The sequence below is a fragment of the Lactuca virosa genome, chromosome 7 (genome assembly GCF_052849685.1).
Source record: "Lactuca virosa cultivar CGN04683 chromosome 7, Lactuca_virosa_CGN04683_v6, whole genome shotgun sequence".
Taxonomy (NCBI): Eukaryota; Viridiplantae; Streptophyta; class Magnoliopsida; order Asterales; family Asteraceae; genus Lactuca; species Lactuca virosa.
In genome coordinates, this window is record NC_136432.1 from 223,869,701 (window position 1) to 223,890,031 (window position 20,331).

Consider the following 20,331-nt stretch of genomic DNA (forward strand, 5'->3'; position numbering starts at 1 on the left):
ATGCAAATGCACTAAGACTCACTTAGAGGACCAATTGAGAAATAGTTCTTAATCATTAAGACTTATCATAAAACACAATAAAAGTTACTCTCCCTTCTTCTTAGAATAGAGAAACTTTTATCTTTCTGCCTACTTGATTCTTCTTATTCGTTCTGCTATTGATTGAAACTTTTTCAATCAACTCAGAATTATACTTAATCTTATAAGTAGAACCATATTTACTAAACTTTAGTAAATCATGACGAATATCTTTATCACTCTTGTGATGAACTTGATCAACGCACAACCTAGTGTACTCGATCTCCTAGTCCTTCTCTTGACACTTTGCCAAAGAATTAGTCTAATTTCCAAATATGAAGTTTCTCATTCATCATGCAACCAAGTTGTATGATTCCAAGTTTCTGTCCAAATGAAACTTGGGCGATGAGAATCTTCCCTTATTTGGCAAATTCTCGACATTTCCACAAATAACATAATTAAGAATCAAATCCATTATTGCTAATAATAGAAACAATTAAACATCAAGTTTCATACACACCATTGCAAGGATAAATAAGTAAGACAAAATCAAAATTTATTTTATTGCGGAAAAATTTGTCCTTACAATGTAATTCAACTGAAAAACTATGCTATTACATATTTCTTATCAATCTATCCTAACTCTAGAGTAGCAGCTCAAAAATCTGATCTTCGAATCCATGCGATCGAAATCCATTTCTTCATGATCAGATTCAGCACGCTTCTTCCTTAAGCTTCCTCTCTTTTCTTCGATCCTGCAAAACATCAAAATGTAATCTTATCACATCATGTATTAAGAATCAAAAATAGGAACTTACAGAGTTAGATAATGGATTTTACCTGAAGTAGAGCCATATTCCTTGACTCTCCCATCTCTTAGATCTCTCAGGTAGTTTGGGCAGCTTCGTCTCCAATGCCCCTTCTCTAGGCAATAAAAGCAAATGGACTCCTTTGGCACAACACATGGGACAATCTCATGCTTAGTCCTTTCTGGACTTCCAATGTTGCCGGTGTCCATTGAAGTTTGGGAGTTTGATTCACCAGACAAATTTACTTGACCAGCACGCCAAATCATTGCTGATTCAGCAGCTATAAGCAAATAGGTGAGATCAATGAGGGTCACGTCGTGTTCCATTATATAGTACTCTCTTACGAACTCACTATATGATTCAAGAAGCGACTGAAGAACCCAGTCAACAGCCAACTCACCTGAAATCTCGACACCCAACATCCTTAACCTATCAATGTGTGACTTTATCTCCAAGACGTGTGCACACACATGTTTTCCCATCTTCGTGTTTACTTGCCAATAGGGCTTGAGTGAGCTTGAACTTTTCAAGCCTTTGAACTTGTGGGTTAGGGAGAATAATTGGAGGAGGTGGAGGAAGTGAAGCATGACTCTCATTTCCTTGATCGTATCGTGGAATGTCATCTTCATTTGGAAAGCTTGTTCCAAGGGACTTGGGAAGACCATTGTAAGATTTAGACATCTACAAAACGGGAGAAAGTTCAAGTTAGTTGATAAGAATCCTTGATGTAACACCCAAATGAAACATCAAGGCTAGGATCCAACACAATACTCTACAACCTAGAAGAGGGATGCCGTAATCTAGTTGCAGAATATTTGAAGGTAGGTAAATGACGATTTACCAATTTCCACCATGAAAAACGAAAAAGAAGTTTAAGTTTTAAATGAATTGAAACTCCTAGATCTTTTGAGATTCATTGAACTTTTCAATGGCATGTTTAATCTCGATTATGCCCTTCAAATTTGCGACTGGGATGCCGAGGATCACAAACAAGGTGTGAATAACCATACGAATCTACGTGATGCACTCAATGATACTATCACCTAATCAATGTGCCGGTTAACCACACACGCTCCATTGATCTATGATAAACATCGAGCCACCCTTCGCCACCAATGTCAACTCCAAATTTAGTGTGCCGGTTAACCACGCACGCTCCACTAATGTTTGACAAGGGTACGAAGTGTAATTCCATGGATTAACATACAATTTCACATTTTGCCTAAAATAACTACGATTTGGGAATTTGTAAAAGCATTTAGTTATTTTGTACTTCATTATACTTATAATGGAAGGTTTCGTCCTATCCTATCCATTCGGCTAACGACCCTCCACTAGTCAAGAGTGCGGTGGGTAAGAGTGGATACCCTTTCAATCGCCATTTTATAGGCAATTTCCTTAAACACCCCTTATAGACCAACTTCGTGAATGAGGCCTACTAACTGTAAGACTGACTGTTTACTCATATATATATATATATATATATATATATATATAATATTAGACTTTTAATGTTATATATAGTATAGGGTGTATTTTACACTTTTAAAATACTAGGTGGTCTAATTTAATAAATTATACTTTTAATTTAATTAAATGTAAACCAAAACTTTATGGGTTTATAAAATCTCCTTTAATTATACACCTTAATTAATAAATAAAACCATAAGGGTGTAATTCGAACTTTTTCAAAATACGAGGGTTTTTGAATTTAACATTTCAAAATTAATCTTTTAATCAACTTTTAAATTCCAAAACTTGAGGGCAAGTTTTGAACTTTTCAAAACATTTGGGTTTAGAATTTAAATATTTCAAAAATTAACTTTTAATCAAAAATTTAAATTCCAAAACTTGAGGACAAGTTTTGAAACCTTTCAAAACATTAGGGTTCAACTATTCAAATTTCAAAAACAAAACTTTTAAGTTCAAATTTAAACTATAAAACTTAAGGGGGAAAATTGAAACTTTTTCACAAGATAATTCAAATCTAAATTACAAATAATCAATCTTTATCTAATAAAACAAAAGATTATCTAAATTTTTGACAATTATCTTCTATTTTGGCAAGGATAATCTCCAAATATTGATAAAAATCGGATTTTATTAATATAAAACGTTTTAGGTAATTATCCACAGTCAAAACAGGCAAGAAAATCGCAAAACAGGCTGTCAGATCCATGGACTCGCCGAGTCAGGGACTGGACTCGCCGAGTTCATCCATTGACTCGCCGAGTCAGTAAGGCAGAGGGCAAAAAACTTCGTTTTTCATGCAAAAATCGATCAATCAAGCATCAAATTCACTAACAAACAGCCCTAGGCTCTGATACCACTGATGGGTTTCGAGCAATACATCATTCCTATGGTGTACATGCAAACCCTAATAGCTTTTGGATCTAGTTTATCTAATGAACATGCAATTGAATATCCAAAGCTATAAACCCTAGATCTATCATATAAGAACTGAAATAAGGGTTTAGTAATTACCTTTGATTGTTATATAGTAATAACAATCAATTCCTTGCTTTGATTGGCTTCAGAAAGCTTAGTGCCTCAAGTGTTGCACCTCTAATGGAGTCACAAACACCACTAAGCAATTGGATGAAGGAGAGAAGAGAGGGGAGGCACCAAAAAACGGTTGGAAACCCTAATCCAAGTGTTAGCCACGTTTTTGGTTCCCAAGGGTTCCTTATATACTTAGGCTATTAGGGTTATCCAACAAGGAAACCCTAGTTTGACTGCTTAAGCCCTAAGCAGCCCATGGACCCCTTCTGGAACATGCCTTGGACGATTTCTAATGGGCTTCCCCATAAAATTCGTCCAACCTATTATTCCAAGGTGATCCATAGCCCAATTGCAATTATCCTATAATTACAATTCCAGTCCCCTAAGTTTAATTAATCTCTTTTAGTCACAAAATTAATTCTTAATTAATTATTGACTAATATTAATTAAACAATATGATTTCTCCTTTAATATATTATTCTTATAATATATTAATAAATCATAATTAAACCTTTCTCTCCTTAATTCATCCTACATATTGCTATGGTGAAGGCAACCCAAAAGGACCATACTCATAATCGGGTCAAGTACATACCAAAATAGTTATGGACTTAGACACTAGTCCAACAAGTGATGGCATGTTGCCGAGTATAGTGACGCTACGTGGTAGACCAGATGGTAGTTCTGGTGTCGACGAGGGATCAGGCGCAGAATCTGGAGCCGGGCAGATTGATGATCAGATGAGGGAGTTCATTCCATCTGAGAATTTCGTGCAGTATCATTGACCAGAATCCTGTGATCCTCAGTGTGATCAAGGAGGGCATTATAGAGATTTGTGATGAGAGGCCGAGTGTATTCTGCACTGAGATAGCAGTCATGATAGAGACCCGTACGTTGATGTTTCGGGAATTCAGAGTTTGTGAGGCTTCAGATTGTCATGGGGTTAGGGACCCCATTGTTAGCAGTAGATGGTTGGCAGATGTCACCAACATTTTTCGTACCAGACGTTGTCTTGAAAGGAGACAAGATCTGACTTACTTCCTGTCTCCTGAAGGATAGAGCACGAGATTGATAGGTAGAGGTTGGTAGTGAGTTGAGTGATGACGTGGTTGATGCTATGTCATGGGATGACTTCCAGACCAGATTCTGGGCAGAGTGTGCCCAGGCGATTGAGGCGCAGCAGTTGGCGCAAGAGTTGTTAGATCTCCACTAGACGACTGAGACTGTGGCAGAGATCACTGCCAAGTCTCGGGAAAGAGCTTATATGGTACCACAGTATGCAGCAGATGAGGAAATGAAGAAGGTAAGTTATCAGAACATGCTGTACAATGATAGCAGGGAGATCATGAGTATCTCGGGGTGCAAGACCCTAAATGATATGACTTCTTGAGCCTGAGAACGAGATATGGATATGGAGCACATTAGTAAGAGGGAATTAGATCAGTTGCTTATATTGAGGTGTCTCGGGAGAAGACCCTAGATTTCGGACCAGCAGGGTTAGATTCAGTACAGCACATGCGGGAAACTGCACGATGGAGTCTTTCGTTTCAAGGGTTTGAGTAAGTGTAACCCTTAGTTGTCCTCCGTTTGTGTCTGAATTGTATTTTTAAGAGATGTCATATGCTAATTGCATACCGAGAAGCATTAGCGAATAGTGATAGAGCAATCCCGCAGATTACGGGATTGGGAAGTACAACGTCATCTTGGTTTATTCCAAGACTCAGGAGCATCACGAGAAGCACCTGAGGGAGGTGCTAGAGACTTTGAGCAGGGAGAGAATTTTCGCAAGGTTCTCCATTTGTGAGTTCTGGTTGCGCGGGGTGCAATTTCTTGGGCACCTTGTCAATCAGAGGGATATTCTAGTCGATCCGGCCAAGATAGAGGCCGTGATGCAGTGGGAGATTCCGAGGTCTCCAACTGAGATTCGGAGCCTCCTGGGTTTAGCGGGTTATTACCGGAGATTTATTTGGGTTCTTGGAGGCGGTGTGATCTTTTGGGCTGGCTAGTATTGAAACACTAGCAATGCTAAACGTGATTTTAGCAGATTGAGCATAGAATGGTAAGAAGGATTGAGAATCCTTCTAGTATTGTGCCATAAGACGTTAGTTGAATCAAAGTGGGGGAGAATCGTCTAGGGATTCAAAAGTAGGAGCAGTTTTGAAACTGGAATAAGCTTCGCATCCTTGTCAGGAAGGAAGACAGCCCAAGTGGCTGTATAGTTGAGGGTAGTGTGAAATGGAAGTTCGAAAAAACTTGCTCATTATGAGATCGCGTTCTCGGAATGAATGTCGGCAATCCTTAGGGAATCAGGTGGGGGATTCTAGTCAGGACTTGGGTTTAGTTTTGGATGCTAGGTTGTGTGTATGCTCGACGTTGGATGTGTTCGGATCAGTAACCAGCGAATGAGATAGTGTCAGAGTGTTGTAAGTCTACGGGTGTAGCTGTAGCATTCACTAGCAGCCAGATAGTGTCAGAGTGTTGTAAGTCTACGGGTGTAGCCGTAGCATTCACTAGCAGCCAGATAGTGTTAGAGTGTTGTAAGTCTGCGGGTGTAGCCATAGCGTTCACTAGCAGCCAGATAGCGATAAAGTGTTGTAAGTCTGCGGGTGTAACCGTAGCATTCACTAGTAGCCAAATAGTGTTGGAGTGTTGTAAGTCTTCGGGTGTAGCCGTAGCATTCACGAGCAGCCAGACAGTGATAGAGTGTTGTAAGTCTGCAGGTGTAGCCGTAGCATTCACTAGGTTGGTAGATAGCGTGAGTGCGTTGTTAGGACGCGGAAAGAACAGTAGTACCCACCAGTTCGGGTGTAGCAGTGAGGAAATGGAAATCCACAGATTGGATTTCGGAATTTCCCAGACGGATTAGACCTGGTTAAGCCAGTGATAAGATTGTAGAAGCACCACTACAAAGATGAGAGCAAGGAAGCAGTGGACTGCTTAAGGTCATTTATGACATGAGGCTACCAATGGTCATGTAGCAATCACTTTTAGCCTTGGGTTTGGTGACGTCAGGATTCGACGTATGGACTCGATCAGTTAGATCAGAAAGTTATTAGAGCCTCAGTGGCATGGTAACTAGTGGCAACTAGTTCTAGATAAGGAATTTGTTCAGAAGTCGTGTGAGGCGACTAAGTGGGAGTCCTTTGGCTCTGCAACCGGGCCGGAACTCGGTACTTCAGATGATTTGTGAATCAATTGAGACCAGGAAGGCCTAGATAGATTTCGGGAAGCAGCCATGTGGCAACATACTACTTTAGGCAGTTCAATGTTCGTACAGTTTCAGTGTTTGGGCAGTGTTAGTAATTGTGTTTAGGTTGCAAGTGCGGGCAGAATAGCTGGTTGAAATGGATAGTGACAAGTCACTCACAGTGGAAATAGTTGAGCATTGGCCAAGTATAAGTGAATCACAGGGATAATGGAGTTGTGATTCTGTTTTTCTAGTGGGAGCCTTGAGTTATCAGGAGATAGGTAGGTAGCTGAGAGACAAGAGGACCGGATTCGGAAATAATGACCTAGTATGAGTGGTTTGTCAGGGATTCAGAGCATCTCGAGACATCAGAATCCAGAGGAAGTAGATGTGAACTTGTTGCGAGGGATTAGTTCGCCTGCAGATGTTAGGGCTTTGTGACGATTGGTCACAGCTACCCTGAGAAGGTTAGGGTACACCCAGGATGGTGACCATGTTACTTGAGTGGTTAGCATGTAAGGTATGATAAGGAGTAATTTCGAGGACGAAATTTAATTTAGGTGGGGGAGAGTTGTAACACCCCGTTTATTAAATGAATAAATAGATAAAGTTGATGAATGGATAGTAGCCCTAAAATCAATAACTTTATAATAAGAGTTGGTCTCGAGGAGTTAATTGTTACAATATTAGAAGTTGGGGGATAAAAGTGTGAGTTCCAGGTTAGTTATGTAAGTATTTATGAAGGCAGGGACTAAATGGAAATTATTGGGACTTCATCGAAGAGATTTTAGAGGCCTAGGGGCTGTTTGGTAAATTACGTACCTAAGTTGTAATGGATTCTAATATTCAGGGTTTAAAGTGTAAGTTTTGGATTTCATTTGAAAAAGAATTGATGGGGAGGGACCAGAAATGGATATTTGGGCATAAGTTTGGATGGGATACAGGTCACCCTTGTCAGCCTCCATATTTAAACCTCATAACTCTCATGCACCCGTCCAACCCTAACCCTACCCTTCATTCAGCCGCCACTTCCTTTCTCTACCCCTCCCAACCGCCGCTATCAGCTTCGGCCATTAGCGCCATCGAGGAATGGAAGCCATCTAGCCGCAGCTGCGTGTCGAGCATGCTACCGTCGTTTCTTCGCCATCGCAATACCACACTACGCTGCCGGAGGTGCAGCTGATTGAGGGACCGGCGAGCCGGTTGATGGATGTCGGGACAGAAGAGGCTGAGAGGAGAATCGCGACACCGCTGCTATTTTTTTCCCCGTCGGAATTGCGCGCGTGTGCCTTGCCTCCATCTTCGCTGCCGTCGGCAGCCCTTGGGTTGACGTTTGCATTTTTCCGGCGACGCCTGCCGTCTTGGCGGTGACTATATGGGTGTGTAGTCGAGTTTTCTTGTGGTTGTTGTATTGTGAGAATTATTTGAGCGATTTTGGGACGGAAAACCCACCGCCACCACCTCAAGGTGGTGGCTGCCACAGCTTCTGCCGCCGCCAATCGCCACCAGGTGGGTGGCTGTGCTGCTATTCCGAGTATAGTGTGTGGGTGTTATTTTTTGTGATGTAGAGTTGAGGTTATGTGGCTGGAAAATCATGAATAGCCACCACCACCACCGTGAGGTGGTGGCTGCCGCCTTGTACCGCCGCCGGCCACCATGGTCTGGTTGTGTGTGTGTTAATTAGTGTGTGAATTAGTTAGTGTGTGTGTTAGTGAGTGTGGATTATTTTGGATAAAGTTTGTAACTGTAATTAGCATTGAATAATAAAAATAATAACCACCACCGTAAGGTGGTGGCCGCCGCCGTGAGCCGCCATTGACCACCACTACCCGAGGTGGTAGTGGGTGGTGCCCCTCTAGCAAACCCTAATGAACTTAGCAAAACCCTAATGGGCTTAAAGATTCATTTTTGGGCCTATTGAGCCATGGTTGAGTGAAAACCCTAATTAGGGTTTGGAAAACCCTAATTATGTGCATTTGGGCCTTAGACTTATTGGACACACCTTTGGGCCATTGGGATTGGACCGTGTATTAAGCCCAAATCACTCCATATCACTTATCTAGTAGAGTAAAGGACTTAATGGATTAAGTCCTTAATGGGTTAAGTAAGAAACACTTAACCCTAGTTATCATTTTATGTAAAACCCTAATTTCACTTGGGCCTTAAGTTGGGCCTTTCTATTGGGTTTTGGTAATTGGGCCAATAATGGGCCATCCAAGAATGATTATACTGACTAGAATATTTAGATGGGCTTTGGGGTAAGGCCCATATGAGGGTTTGGGCCCAATTTAGAAAAATTGGGCCATAGATGGGCCATACTTGGGCTTTGATCCCTAGTTGACTGTGGGTCTATGGATTGGGCTTTGGGCTTGGGTAAGCCAAGCTAGGGATAATGTAGTAATTATCCAAAGTATGTATTTATAGTTATGTAGTGGAACCCAATTATTAATTGGGTGTTATTTTGATGTTGACAGATTCGGGAATCTGTCATCCAGCAGCTAGGGTTTTGTCAGCAGGGCTTCAGCAGTGTGAGGTGAGTTTCCTTTCAGTAGGAACGGGTCTACGGCCACAATGTCGGCCCGTTTAAGTTAGTAGTAGTTCCAGACTTCAGTCCGATGCAGTAGTTCAGTATGCTTGGTGTCTTTGTGATACATGCATGGTATGTGTTATGTGTTCCGGACTATGGTCCGATGCAGTATGCAGTATATGTGTTCATATTATATGCCATGATCATGTTATGCTATGTTCAGTCAGTTCCGGACTTCGGTCCGATGCAGTAAGTTCAGTGTGCTCGATGTCTTTGTGATTCAAGCATGACTTTGTGTTATGTGTTCCGGACTTCGGTCCGATGCAGTATGCAGTATATGTGTTTATGCTAGTAGTTATGATTATGCTATGCTATGTTCAGTCAGTTTCCGGACTTCGGTCCGATGCAGAGGGCAAGGCCCTGGTTAGTTCCGGACTTCGGTCCGATGCAGTTTCCGGACTTCGGTCCGATGCAGAGGGCAAGGCCCTGGTTAGTTCCGGACTTCGGTCCGATGCGGTTTCCGGATTACGGTCCGAAGCAGTGGGCAAGGCCCTAGTTAGTTCCGGACTCCGGTCCGATGCAGTGGGCATGACCCTAGTTAGTTCCGGACTCCGGTCCGATGCAGTGGGCATGACCCTAGTCAGTTCCGGGCTTCGGTCCGATGCAGTGGGTGAGGCCCAATATGTGCTTTATATATTATTGTATGGTATGTGGTAGTTTGGGGGAGCTCACTAAGCTTCGTGTTTACAGTTTTCAGTTTTGGTTTCAGGTACTCGGTTTTCAAAAGAGGAGCTCGGGAAGATTGCAGTGCACACATCATTTGTTCAGCCTGTGATGTTTATACTCTGATATATTTGACAGTTGTTATGATATTTTGAGATACATTGTTTATGATTCTTATATGACGTTTGATGAATATGGTTTTATTACTGATTAAAACGAAATTTTCAGACTGTGTTTTTGGGATGTTACAAATAAGCAATCAACCATGTACTGCATGTAAACCCCCTTTGGAAATGGTTTAATCGAAATCCGACCCCGACAACGCGGGGTCGCTTATCTAGTTAATATAAAAAATATTGTTTGGCTAAACATTAGAGGTGAGCATTGTGCAGTTTTTTGCATTCTTAAAACCGTTGGGTGCGATTTTGCAATGGTTCGGTTTTACGATTTTCAAATGCGGTTTCGGTTTGTATCGGTGCGGTTTCGGTTTTAAACATTGTTTAGACTTTGGTGCAGATTTTTATGTTTATTGGTGTGGTTTTTTAAAACCGTAAGAACTGAAAACCATGTGCATGTAAGCTTGTATTGTGTTGTTTGCTTTTTTTAAACCATTCATTTTCAGCCCAAAACAAAAATACATAATCAAAAATTATAAATGGCTTAAAGTAGAACATGTGACTGCTCTCACAAACTAATTAATAATTGAATGTTGGTTGACATAATTGATTAGTACATTTGGCTAACCATATAACATTTCTTTTGCACCAATATAGTTTTACACAAATACAAAATAAACATATAATAAATATATTATCATTTATAAGTATTTTAAATAGCATGTATATAATATACATTAATTGATTTATTAATACACGCTTGCGTTCGGTTTTGGTGGACCAGTTTTTGGATAGAAAACGCACCGCACCGTTGACCTTCGGTTTTTGCAAAAATTAAATCCGCACTATTGGTTTTTGCACCAGTTTCGATTTTTTGGTTGCGGTTTCATCGGTTTTTCTTTAGTCGGTTCGGTTTTTGCTCACCCTAATAAACATGAACTATAAACAAAATATTAGATTTTTTTTTTCGTATCGTTCCATTTATATTGATGTTGTCAAAGAATGTTTATGTTAACTTTTTATTAAAAAAAACTGAAATCGGCGTCATAACTCATAAACCCCTTCTGCTACTTCAGAGCAAGAAACCCAATTTCAAGTTGCAATCTTCAACCACTCCACTCGACAAAGGAGCGATCTTTCTTCAAATCCCATCTCAAGAAGTTGTTTTTAGCACTCCCAAATCAAAACCCCAAATTATACCAAAAAAAAAAAAATGACTTCATCAGAGATCGAAATTGTATCAGACTCTGCAAAAGAAACCAAAAGCAACACCGCAGGAGGGCAAATTCCGGCAGAAGTGGTGATCGTTGACGTCTTTGGCGCTTGTGCTTACGGCGATCTGCCGAAACTGCGAAAATTCGTCGAAGAAGATGGCGTTTCTCTCTCCCAACCTGATGGTAATGGCTATTACCCACTCCAATGGGCGTCCCTCAATAACTTCGCCGATGTTGCTCAGTACATTATTGAGGTATGCTTTGATGGGTTAGATCCATTCTCAAATATGGGCTACTAACTGAATGTCAATTCAAAGAAATTGTTGGATCATCCACCATTATACTCCTTTTTGTTGGCGATGTAGCATGGTGGGGATGTGCAGGCTGTTGACGGTGTGATGCAGACGGCGTTGCATTGGGCGGCTGTTCGTGGTTCAGTTGCAGCAGCAGATGTGTTGTTGCAGAATGGTGCTCGTGTTGAAGCTACTGATGTAAATGGTTATCGGGTAAACAAAACGAATTTTAACCATGTTTACTACATTCTATAATGTTTTATTTCTTCTTTTTTTGGGCAAACATCGTTCTTCAAATTTGAATTCACTGCAACTGCAGGCAGTTCATGTTGCAGCTCAATATGGGCAAACATCGTTCTTGAATTACATAGTGGCCAAATTTCATGCTGATTTTGATGTACCAGATAATGATGGAAGGACCCCTCTTCATTGGTATGTTAAAAGTTTTATTTTTTTTAATTTTATTATTATTATTTTATCTTTCGTTTTGTGCATGAAAACTTGGATTTTAAACCACTCATGGAAAAATATCAGGGCTGCTTATAAAGGATTTGCAGATACAATCAGATTACTTCTTTTTTGGGATGCCTTCCAAGGAAAGCAAGATAAAGAAGGTATTTATCTTTAACCATCCTCAGACAAATGCAAACTAAAACTTCAGTGATCAATTTATACATTTATCTTGTTTTTGGAAATTTCTTGATTTCTGTTGAATGACCAAGTTACATAGTCTTTTAATTCGGTTAAAACTTTAGAAAAATAGGTCACCTTTGTGAAAGAAGACTAATTTTTTTTTTCATAGTACTTCTTGTGTCATTGAAGAATTGATATGTTAGATCTAGTGCTCATATTAGTATCGAGGAATGGCCATCATGCCCTTGATTATTCAAATTGAAGTGAGTTTTATGGGTACATATTTATCAAACCACTTAAGTAATGGTGAGAACAAGGACTACATAATACAACTTGAAAAGTTATTTCCTGAAAAGGAAGTGTTGTAATTCTTGTCGGACATACCAAAAGGGAAATGATGCAATCATTTGTGGAACTTGTAAGCTCTTGTTCTTTTTTAGAATCCTAGCTTTTAGGTCATTAAATAGTGGACTTTGCAATAATTTAGGTGGTATGTTTTCGTTATTGACTTAAACTAAGAGGAACTTAGTAACAAAAACCTACGAGTTACAAGTCACAACTCCTATCTAGCAAGGCCCTCATCAGTATGTTAGCAAATCCAAGTGAGGTTCATAATTTATGTGAGCTATGTGAAAGGTAGATGTAGAAAATTGTACCTTAACCTGGAGGTAGAGCGACTTGTCACAGACAAAGTTTTCGGAAATTTCTAGAGCACACTAAAGAACACTTGAGCGTTCAAGAGTACCCAAGATGACGCTGGACCAATATATAACACATTAGAATACCCAAGAAAGTTCTAGAACAATATGGAAGACCTTGGAAGGTTCTAGAATGTACTCGAAGACCCTAAAAGTATCTATAACATCATGAAATCCATGGAATAGTATGAAACATTCTAGAATATGCTAGAAGGCCTAGGAACATCCTAGACTTCTCTAGGACACTGTAGAACAATCTAGAGATATACATAAGTTTGTAGTATCTATAGAGTATGGTAGTTGATTCTAGAATAGTAGTAAAGATAACAACATGGTGGAATGTGGATCGTTCTAGAATATTCTAGAAAGTTCCCCTAACCTATAAATAGGAAGGAGCTTATTTGCTCCAAAGTCCAAACCATCAAAAGATCACACGAAGTAGTCTTGTAAAAGCAGAATCATGTTGTAAAGTCAAAAAATGCCATGTCCTCGAAAAGAGGCAACGACTTCATGTTAAACCTCATGCAATGTCCCCACTTCCTTCTTAGACGTCATCTCCTCCTCGAGCTACCGACTAAGGCTGTCTCAACTAGCTTACTATTACCCGTCACTAGCCTCCTTTGTACATGTACATACCACTACAATCTTCCTTCCTTTAACTTTTAGTAATCGACGCCACTACCAACATATTTTTGATTGCCGCATACAATATTCTGTTTAACAATTTGCTACCACATTTTCACCGCAACATCCTTATTTCCTCAATTTCCATTTTCATCTCATGTTCTTTAATCTACTAACATTACCATACACTATAGCTTGTTTAAATACTACTTTGTAAAGCTTTCCCTTCGGTTCTAGTTGGTCATTCTTGGCATACAACACGCTGCTATGAACTGAGTTGCCAAACAAATTCAATTAACAGAATCGATCAAAAGGTTATAGTAATGAGTTACAATATTCTAAAATCAAATGAACAAAATAACCGAATGCTTGTTAGTGATTCGATAGCCTAGCCTCTACCTAAGAGTAGTTTTATATTTTCACTAAAGATCCTTTCCTCATGAATTCCCAACAATCTGCTATGCATCCACTTTAATCACATACTTGGGACGAGGGTAATACGAAAACTGATGATTGTGAAATGATGTAGCAAAATAAAAAGAATAATGTAGAGAACATAAAAATAAGCAAATTATATAAACTAGGTAGATGGAGATAAAATGAAAGAAGAATTGTAATAGGAGATATAAATAAAAATGATGAAGTTCACTAAATGATTTACTCAGTCAATTCCCAATGATACCCCATCTCTCTAAGCATAATGCTCTACAAATCCTACCAAAAATCTTCACACCCCTAACAAAATTATTCTTCACCATTTATTACCCTTCGACTCTAGATACTTTCCAATATCACCTTTTTTAGACTGAACATGTAACAATTTTGATTTATCTTCTTTTATAACCGGTACACTAGCATTCATATCATTACTCTTGTCTTCAAAAAGAGTCTTATCCTCAAGACTTACTTCAAGAGACAACTCATGATTGTTGACGAGTCTTCCGATGAGACTTTGCCTGGATTTTAGTCAAACCATGCATTTGTACCAAAACCCTTTGATGCAAAAAACGCATCCACCCATTGTTCCCGTTATGAATAACTGTTCCTACTGTTCTTAACTTAATATTCTACTATCTTATTCTCTTCTTCATATACTTACAAGTATGTATGTGTTATATCCACTCGATATGGCAAGGTGTATTAGCGCAAAAAGAAAGGGATAAACAAGGAGTAATTCTGATAAGTATTAGCATGCTATTAGGAATTTGTGTCTTTTATTATTTATCTTATTTTTAATTTCCAGTAATTATCTTGGAGTTAGTTAGGTATTTGTGTTTAAGTCAAAGACCTTGTACATACCTATATATAGGTCTCGTGAATAAAGCATGCTTGAAGTTTATTAATTTTTAGTCTAGTTTTCTCAGCTTAATCATATTTAGCTTAGCACCTTTAAAAGGAGACTGGGCTACACAGAGCTCAGAAAGTGCTCACGATTCCTATTAACAGTATGATTGTATGTAATATGTATTATTTGTTAAATGTAAATCTTAATTCTCTTGTGTATGTATAAATTCATGTATTGCAGTTGAAAATCATGAATAAATATAAATGAAACAGATTCAACGTATGACTATTATTGTTATCTGCATTCAAATGCTAAATTGATGTTGGCTTGTAACATGTTGCATGTTATTGTTATATGTATGTATTCAAGCACTTTGTGTGCTGTAAGCGAGCGCTATTGTTCCCATAACCCGTAGCGCTTAGGGACACAAGTTGTGTGTCAACCATAGTCACATAAATCGTGGTACGCTTTGGTACGGGTATGCGGTACGCAATTCGCTAGGTCTCTAAATTCGGTACGAGAGGGGGTAGGCTCATTTCGGTACGCTCGGGGACGCTCCGGTACGATGTACCAAATATTATGGTACCATGTACCAAAATTCCAAAACTCAAAACATATTAGATAAATGTAAAATAAAACTTGCAATCAAACAAAGTTACAAACATCAAAAACTCAAAATAGGTTACACCAAATGCAAAAAAAAAAAAAAAAATCAAAAGTCAAAAGTGCTGACTCATCCAATTCAGATTCCAGAGTTTTAGATTTGAGTTTGAGATTGAAGAAATGCGGAAAGATAACTGATAGGGACATAACTTTCAATGAACCCATGTTTTTCTTCCTTAATTCCACAGTTGAATTCCGTTCTTCTCACACACCCATCAGAGAAATCACCCAGATTCCATCATTTAATGATTTAGGCACAAAAGCAGTCAAGCAACTACAGAAAGGTATTTGTACTTCTTTTATTTCCAGAAACCATGATTTTGTAATCAAGAATAAAAAAAAAAAAATGAAATCTGATTTTTGATGTTCTGGAAATTAAATTGAATGAAAATTGTGATGGGAGGGAAGCCAAATATAGGTCAAATTACAGAGTATAAACTCAATTTTAAAGGCTCGATCGAATACATAGAGAAACGCACGCCAATTAATTGACTTTTCAAATTCCCAATCACGTACCCAATTGATTGCAAACACGTTTTGGAATCAAGGAAGTCGTGATCCAAATAGCATCAGGTACGCTTGAATTGCAATTTTGGAACGCCAATTTCAGGTTTAGAAACGCGATCCCGAGCGTCCCCGGTACACGTTCGTACCGCGTTTTGGTACGGGCGAATTGGTACGTAGATCGCGCCTCATCCAGCGATTTATGTGACTATGATGTCAACCCACCCACTGTTAACCATAATCACAACTGGAATTAGTGATGAGCTTTTTAACCGAACCGAACCGGGACCGACTTTGGTATATTGTAGGAAGTAGGAACTGATATCGTCGGCGTTGGTGTCGGTGTCGGTGCCTCGTGCAATATAGACGGTTTTACCCTTGTTTAATGATATCGAAGGATAGCTTCATATGAACGATTTACATGACCATTTTGTTTGTGCAGGATAATAAAAATATTTTTGAGTTCATAAATATATCTACATTGCTGTTATATATTAAAGAATAAAAGTATGTTGCTATTCTTGGTTAAAGAATAAATACAATGCTCTTTGTTTTAGCTCAACAAAAACAAGAGGTTGCAATAAAACTTGTGCTTTACAAAGAAGCGAACTCTATTATTTCCCACATAATCGGATCTTATAATTATAAAGATCTCATTTAATAATCCATGTCCTTAATTTGTCCCTTACACATGACATGTAAATCTTGCCACATTGTTAAATTCCTTAACATATTGTAAGAAAATAATGAAGTACAACAAAAAAATTAATTTCACAATAGTTGACATGAATCGACCCAATATTCATGAATATAAAAGCTACATGACACCATATTTGTAAGACTACTATTAGAGGAGACAAAAATCACAAAATGGACCGAGTTAGATAAGTTAAAATGTCATAGTGCATGAAACAGAAAAAAATTAGTAAGTTGGAGAGTGTATTGCTATTATATGCTAAAGAATAAATGTAAGTTGCTAAATTACCCCTCCACTATCAAATATTCCCTTATTCGGCTGATTTCCTAATTTACCTTTCTAGAATACTTTTGAAGTCCTAACATTTTAGAAATTTGTCACCATTTATGTTTCCTTCAATTTCCCAACTATGCCCTCACTTTCTCAAATATTTTTCAAACATCATGTATCCAACCAAATCCAAACAACACATAACTTTAAAAAAAGCAACAAGGACTGAATATATATTTTTTTGTTAGGTTGTACCCCTTTGCATTGGGCAGCATTGAGAGGAAATTTGGAGGCATGTGTTGTACTTCTACATTCAGGGACAAAACAGGAATTAATGGTGAAAGATAGTGCTGGATTCACACCTGCACAAATTGCTGCAGATAGAGGCCATCGTCATGTTTCTTTGATCCTTGTATGCATCTTTTTTCTGATAATTCTTTTGTAGTATAATTCTTTTTTTTACCATTTATGAATTTTTATGAAATTTATGCAGTCTAATGCACTTCGTGCACAAAACAGTTGTTGGAAAGACAAACCTTGGATTAAAAAAATCGGGGATATAGGCTACGCCCCTATTTTGTTTTGTTTAGTATTTGTGAGCACAATAATCTTCATCAATTCCATTCTTTTTGGTGGGTATTAATAATTTATATTATTATTTAATCATCTTAAAAGAATTTAGTTTACTATACTAAATTACTAATCAAGATCTTCCTCCTTTTCATCTATTTTAGCTTCTAATCTTGTAAAGGTCACTGCTGTTGTTGGGCTTTGGGGATGGACAGCTGTTTCCCTTTCAATCGCCTCTTTATTGATGTTTATCCGTTGTAGCAGGTATATTTCTTTTATTTTTGAGTAAATTACACGAATGGTCCCTATGGTTTGGGGTAATTTGCACGTTTTGTCCCTAACTTATTTTTTTAACTCGGAAGGTCCCTACTGTTTGTTTTTGTTATGCGCTTGGTCCCTGTCTTACCTAAAAAGACTTATTTAAATAGGGAAAATGGTGGGGTAGGTAAGGTAAGATGGGGGGGAGGGGGGTGGGGTTTGTTTATTTAAAAATTAAAAAATCATGGGCAAAATAGTCTTTTTAGGTAATACAGGGACCAAACGCGTAACAAAAAAAACAGTAGGGACCAAGCGCGTAACAGACACAAACAGTAGGGACCTTCCGAGTTAAAAAAATAAGTTAGGGACCAAACGTGCAAATTACCCTAAACCATAGGGGCCATTCATGTAATTTACTCTTTATTTTTTATTTTTTTGAAATATTTCAAGAAATACAACAAATTTAATATTGTGTTGGTTAATGTTTGACTACATTTTTGTTCATAACTTTTTCAGTAAAGATCCTGGTTATGTGAATATGTCGGGAGGGATAAAGAATAATGCTGATGCCGAGGTATGTTTTCTTTCTGATTCATTGATAAATGACCATTTTACCCTCCGTCAAGAATTAGTGCTAAATAAAAATAATACATTCTTGGTATGAAACTACAAATAAGTACGAAACTGAATAAAACTAGTAAATTTCAGAATCAGGTAATTTAGCTGCAATGAGGGTAAATGACCATTTTACCCTCACTTAAGAACTAGTGCCAAATAAAAAAATTTGACTGTTTTATAATTCTTCTTTCGACTTAATACAGGGTCATTTGTTGACCATTGATTTGACTAACACTGCTTATTGGAGTGGAAATTGGTCTCAGTTATGTCCTACTTGCAAGGTTTGTTAAAAAGGCTTTCTTTAATTTCTTTATTTTATTTCTTTTTTAATCACACTTCAAATATATTATATATTATTATTAATACTAAATTCTCCTTTTATCTTAAGATAATAAGACCTGTTCGCTCCAAACATTGTCCTGCATGCAAACGTTGTGTGGAACAATTTGACCATCATTGCCCCTGGATCTCAAATTGTGTTGGAAAGGTATTTTTAATTTTTTGTATTTAAACCTTTTTAACTCAATTGTAATTAATATTTTTTTCTTCAACATGTCAACATGCAAATACATATTATTGCAATTGCTTTTCTTTTTTGTTCAGAAGAATAAATGGGACTTCTTTGTGTTTCTATTCTTGGGAACTTTGACTTCAGTGATAAGTGCAGTGGTTGCTATTCATAGTATGTCCCAATTCTAAACCAATCACTCTCTGCCACCTGTCTTTTTTTTTATTAAATATCTTTATCCCATAAAATGACAGGAATGTGGACATCAATACCTGCATTACAAAACAATGAATCTTGGATTCATCATGTCATTTTTGAACAACCTGGTGCTGCCACCTTCCTTTTTATTGATTTCTTTATCTTAATTGCTGCTGGAACTTTGATCATCATACAAGCTTACCAGGTAATATTCCTATTATACCCTCGAGTAAAAAAAAACAAATTGTGAGATTCTGTTAAAGGGTATTGTAGTCAATACACTTTGTAACATTGGGTCACTGTTAAAAAAATGGTTTTCAAAAGAAAGCGTGGAGCTTTTTATAATCTTGAACATTGAAGGTATGTTATCTGAATGCAGATTAGTCGAAACATAACAACAAATGAATCTATGAATGCTACAAGATATGGTTATCTTCAGGGAACAGATGGGCGTTTTCGGAATCCATATAATCATGGATTTGTGAAGAATTGTTCGGATTTTTTAATTCGAGGCTACACAGATGATGATGAGATAACTTGGCCTCCTTTGCAACAAGTTTCAAGATAGTTGACATCATATATATATAACATACAATTATACCTTAATTTCCCCTTTTGTAGAAAACATTAGATCTTGGATTTTGTTACAACACATATGAGTGTAGAATATACAGGGATTTGTGTACACTTTTTTGTGTGTGAATTATTGTTATTGGTGTGTAAAAATGAAAATGTAATTTTGTTAACCGAATGTATCACTTGTCACTTAACAATAAATTTGGTAACTACAATGTTAAAATTGTAATGCTATAATACGTGAGGTTACAATACATTGTCTATACTGGTAAAAAAAAAAAAATCTTTTTGCAATTTGTGATTCTTAACATGCAAGTGTTGAGATGCATGTATATGGAACATACTTACAAAAATCTTTGCATATTGAGATCAGATGCCAAATGGTTTATGACAAGAAAGCCAAACAATTTCAATTAAAAGAGAATTATTTAGAAATAATTTTTTGTAGGGTAATAAATTATCACCTTTTTATATATTTAGTTATTTTTTTATATGATTTATCATTAACTCACCTTAGTTGCTCAAAACCAATCATCATTACATAGTATTGTATGTTAATTGGCTACATGAGTTACTATCATTTTTTTACACACTCGGTCATCTTCTTTGACCAATATCATTCATTCTCACCTTCACCATCCACCTCCATCAACAAACACCACCTTCCATCACCATTGTTCTCCACTACAACCACCCATCTCTACTGTTCACCATCACCATCACCACCAAGAAACTAATCTAAAACCAGCTTCAAGATGTAGGAAAATCGATTCAACTCACATTCAAACCTAAAAATCGATTCAAACGAACTCAGATTCCAACATAAAATTGCATCCTTGA

At 37.7% G+C, this 20,331-nt stretch overlaps 1 protein-coding gene across 1 annotated transcript; it reads left to right on the top strand.

Annotated features, from left to right (window-relative positions):
• The first annotated feature begins 10,914 nt into the window (after positions 1-10,914).
• Positions 10,915-19,666, top strand: LOC145125145 (Ankyrin repeat family protein with DHHC zinc finger domain-containing protein). The gene is made up of 13 exons (XM_079060634.1): positions 10,915-11,350; positions 11,462-11,602; positions 11,709-11,821; positions 11,924-12,003; positions 17,012-17,175; positions 17,257-17,395; positions 17,498-17,597; positions 18,108-18,165; positions 18,413-18,490; positions 18,598-18,696; positions 18,813-18,891; positions 18,972-19,120; positions 19,295-19,666. Exons 1-13 carry the CDS (start codon positions 11,096-11,098, stop codon positions 19,481-19,483), a joined length of 1,644 nt encoding a protein of 547 aa, XP_078916760.1. The 5' UTR covers positions 10,915-11,095; the 3' UTR covers positions 19,484-19,666.
• Positions 19,667-20,331: the final 665 nt, after the last annotated feature.

Excerpts from the sequence above, each read along its gene's own strand:
- LOC145125145 (XM_079060634.1), top strand. The coding sequence starts at position 11,096 with ATGACTTCATCAGAGATCGAAATTGTATCAGACTCTGCAAAAGAAACC. Across the intron at positions 18,166-18,412 it reads AGAATAATGCTGATGCCGAG|GGTCATTTGTTGACCATTGA; the intron begins GTATGTTTTCTT and ends GACTTAATACAG. Across the intron at positions 18,697-18,812 it reads TCTCAAATTGTGTTGGAAAG|AAGAATAAATGGGACTTCTT; the intron begins GTATTTTTAATT and ends TTTTTTGTTCAG.